We start from the raw sequence: 4,398 nt of genomic DNA on the forward strand, positions 1-4,398 counted from the left end.
TGTTTCAAATATGTCCATCCAAATACAGTGTTTTATTCAAAGTAATCATATTTGAACAAGATTGAGAATGAGGGGCAAGTATTTTATTCATCGTTTCATTTATTTATGCCCTATCTTATTCTGAAAAGGATCCAAGGAAGCTTGTAGGGATGCATGTAAGACAATAAACTAAACAGTGTGAGGAAATTGAAGCATAGGAATAATAAGGGTGAGAAATCTGAGAAGTCTGCTAAGGACAGCACGTCATGAAGACATATCTTTCTAGAGATGGGCCACACCCATTTGGCTGTAAGCTCTCTAACAACTAATGCAGAGGAGAAAGCTCTCTCCCTTTCATGATAAACAGAGTCGTTTCAGAATGGGAAGTCCAAGTCAGCAGCACAGAAACACATATTCCTAGTATTGAGACCAAAGAGAATATTCTAGACATGTTGTTCATTACTCAATTCTGTAGAGAGTAACAAATTTAACAAGAACAAAGCAGAACCAAATATCAAAGAACTGCTACTTAGAAAGTTACCCCATGACTTTAAGATGGGCGTGTCAATGTGTAGTTTGGTAAACCCAACCATTTCAGTGATCCAGATTTGCCACTCCTCAGACTGGCTTTATCCAGATGGATATAGAACATGTCCTTGAGATTTGATTGAGCAATTGGATTTACTTGAGACCGGTAAATATCACTTCTCTCTACCAAGTTTTTGATAAGCGTTATGTGGTTCGGAATTTAGTTTTAACAATTAAGAGCCGAACATTAGATTTAGACAATTAACCAGGCAGGGGTAAGATGAGCACAATCAGAAAACTACCATCAGAGCTTAAATGATCCAGGCATTTTTTTAAGGCCATTCTGTTAGGTTCCCACCACTGCTGTAGTGAGCTCTGGTTATAAAAGCCTTGTCCACACCTTTCAACATCAAAGTGTTGTGTTTGAAGTTCTCTAATAGAACCTTTTATCTCAGTGATTATTACTTAAGATGTGTGAAACTTGAATAGCAATGGAGGAGGATGGATTCCAAACAATAGTGAGAGATATCATGGGTATGAGCTTGCACTTCTAAAAGTCAAAGAGAATTATTTCATTTGTTCTGATTAAACCAATGTTAGCAGATTTTATAAGAAATGTACTAACACTAAAGTACTGCTTTGTAACTTTCCCTGTGTAACTTGAAAGAGTGAGATCTAGGGCTTTGGGTTCATAAATATGAATATATCACAATCGACAATCTTCTTTGCTTTTTCCATATTCATGGGTGTAAATCTGCTTCTGAAAGTTAAATGTATAAGTGATCAAGGTGATACTAGTATAAAGAGTAATATTCCATATAAAATATGGTGATGTATGTACAAGATTTTTTAATGAGGGAGAACTGGGAGACTGAATATCTAAATGAAACATACCTCAAATAAGTTTTTAAAAACATTTCTTATTGCAAAAACTCTACTAAAGTTAAAGGAAGCTAGCATTTTTTTCTTTTGCAAATCCCATCTTTAGAAATCAGTATTTTGGCTAGTTAAGTGCAACTTGTTTGTTGCTTGTTACTAGTCATCAGATCCATGGAAGGTTCATGGATTTTAAGTGATTCACAGCTAAACATTAAACTAGATGGGGGTTTGGAGAAATACCCATTTTTATGACAACAAACAGCTTGCATTTGCAAAATGAATGGACCAAGCTTGAATTCTGTGATACAAATAGCTACTCTGACATCCTTTATGTTCATGATATTACTTTAGCTCCTACAATCTCTGTCTTCTTCCTCTGACACATTACGTTTCACCATTGCACTAAATACTAGCATTTTGCACTTATTTCTTAGCAGTATGTGTTCAACTTAGTGTTTGCCATTAAATTAATTCGGAGCAGTAGAATATAAGTCTGCTCTAAATGGCTGAATGTTTAACATGTTTTTTGCAGTTGTATAGGTCAACCTAAGTAATCACATTGATTAGTGAGAACTGATACATATTGATTGACTCAATCCCTACCCCTCCTCACCTACACTGAGAAGGCACCTGAGAAGGCAGTGATGATTGCTTAAAGGTGAAGAAATTAAGAATTACCATTCTGGTATTAGCAAAGTACTTATTAATTATTATTATTGAAAAAAAAAGGTTTGGTGACTATTTTCCACGTTAACATGTCATACCCCTTTAAAAATAGCACCCTATTACACTTTGGCCATAGGAAAGTTTGAAGATTTTTGTATATTATTTTTTGTGATTATAGATATGGATAATAATAAACTTCAAGTGTCTCATGTTTTCACCCTAATAATTAATTATTCGGGTAACATAGACGATGTAATGTTTTTGAGATATGAGTTATTAAAACTAATATGCTTGTTTGAAATGTTAATATTGATGAGACAAATTAAATATTTCAATATTAATAAAATATAATTGTTGGGTATACATGATTTTGCAGTAAACAACAATGCAATTAGGTATTAGTCCTTTAAAATATAAGTATCCTCATAGTAATATCAAGCATTTCTTTCATAATGATTAAACTATACCTTTCTAAAAAGCTTTAAAATATGATTGACAAATATATGTAAGCTAATACTATATACTTTTTCCTCTTAATTTTAGTCATGATTTTATTGGAGAATTTACAACAAGCTATAGGGAGCTGTCTAGAGGGCAATCACAGTTCAATGTATATGAGGTAAGAGGCATTTTATTTTACCATTATTTTCCTCTGGAATAAGTAAATTTATGCTTTAAAAGTATGGATTTTGCAAAGGATGATTGCTAGAGGTTAACTGCGTACCAATATGTGTAAGAACATTTAAAGTGATTGAGCAGACTCGTTTCTTAGATTAAATGATATTATTTTTCTTCAAGTCACATTTTAAATCTGTTTTGAGAGATTTTTAAATTCTTGCTTATAAAACAATTTCTTATTTTTTTAAAAATTCAATATGGACACAAATTCATTGTTTCTTAAGCTTCAGCTTTTATGTTTTGCCTTCCTACCAACCTCCTCCCCAATCTCTCCTAATAAAAATAGGAAAATAGCCATTTTAGTTGTGTCAATATAGTGTTAGAAAATGAGCTATGGTCTGCATAGCATGTCTAAGCAGCTTCACTGTTATTTAAGAGGAGACAAAGAAATGACAGGGTCATATGCAGTCATTAAAGAAATCAAAGTTATTAAAGCAAATACGTTGTACTTATTTCTAACTAAAACCTCTTGCTAGTTAAACAGCAGAAATGTGTTGAGCATATAGTATGTTTTAGCATTGTTAATCTTTCAGCTATGTTATCCATACATTCTCCATAATTTTAAAATTTAATATATGTGGCTAGCAAAGGAGAATATCTCAGTATTTAATTAATTAATGGTAACTCTTCTCTGCCAGGTTGACACTAAAATTAACCTCTTTTAAGTTGAGAGTGGAAAAATCTCCTTGTACAACCTTTCTACTGAGCTAAAGCAGTTATATTTCATTCATTAACTTTAGAAAAATTTATATTAACTGGTTTCTATATTCTGTGTTTTATGTTAGTTCCTGGGAACACAGAGATGAATAAAAATTTCAGTGTCTAAGAGGAGAGACAAACATAAAATATGTTTAGTGTGGATTGATATGTGTTCTATGGAGTAGTATACTTAGTAGACTGTGAAATTATTACACAGGGGCCAAACTTAGCCCCAAAATGTTGCTCAGTCAAATACGAAGATGGAGTAATGGATCAATCTTTTCTATCTGAGTCTTTCAAGGGAAGAATATTAAGGCTGTAAACAGGCAATGAAAGTAATACAAATACAGGTAGTAATTTGTAAATACCTGTTTTATCTGCCTAACCTCGAGGCTGAGAAGGAACAACACATGCATACTAGTTCTCCTTGTACTTAGGGGTCATCTACTGCTAGTCACAACATAATTGTCCAGAGATCAACCACTTTGAGTTCCTTTAGCTTTTATAAAGTTTTCCGATCTTTAGCATCAGTCAGTCCCCACTCTTCTTTTGTCCAGCAAAGCTTGCTTAATGAGACGACTGGTGCCACATCTGATGAGATGACAAAAAAGCTTAAAAATGATTGTTTACCCTGGAAGGCCATACCTGCAAATATAAATTGTTTTCTTATTACACATATTATCAATAGAAGAGATCAATCTGAAGAAAATCTGCAAGACAATTATGAATTATGTACAAGTAGTTTTGGGATTTCTATGGATAGCCGTTGGTCCAATACATTAGAAACTTCATTTTCTGCACTCATGTAAGGAATTAACTTTTGCAAAGACAACCAAGGAAACTTTCAGCCATTATTTCTTCAAATAATTCTTCATGACCCCCTCCTCTTTTTGATACTGCCATTACGCATATGTTGTTATGCTTGATGGTGTCCCATAGGTCTCGTAGACTCTGTTCATTTTTCTTCAT

General features: G+C 33.3%; 1 protein-coding gene across 1 annotated transcript in view; it reads left to right on the forward strand.

Moving 5' to 3' along the window:
• CPNE8 (copine VIII) overlaps nucleotides 1-4,398 on the forward strand; it is a 247,662-nt gene that overhangs the window by 150,301 nt on the left and 92,963 nt on the right. Inside the window, exon 11 of the mRNA XM_012654995.1 lies at nucleotides 2,596-2,671. Within this exon, the coding sequence (XP_012510449.1) occupies nucleotides 2,596-2,671 (76 nt within the window). The remainder of the gene's footprint in view (nucleotides 1-2,595; nucleotides 2,672-4,398) is intronic.

Source organism: Propithecus coquereli, unplaced genomic scaffold (assembly GCF_000956105.1).
Source record: "Propithecus coquereli isolate 6110/MARCELLA unplaced genomic scaffold, Pcoq_1.0 Scaffold456, whole genome shotgun sequence".
Taxonomy (NCBI): domain Eukaryota; kingdom Metazoa; phylum Chordata; class Mammalia; order Primates; family Indriidae; genus Propithecus; species Propithecus coquereli.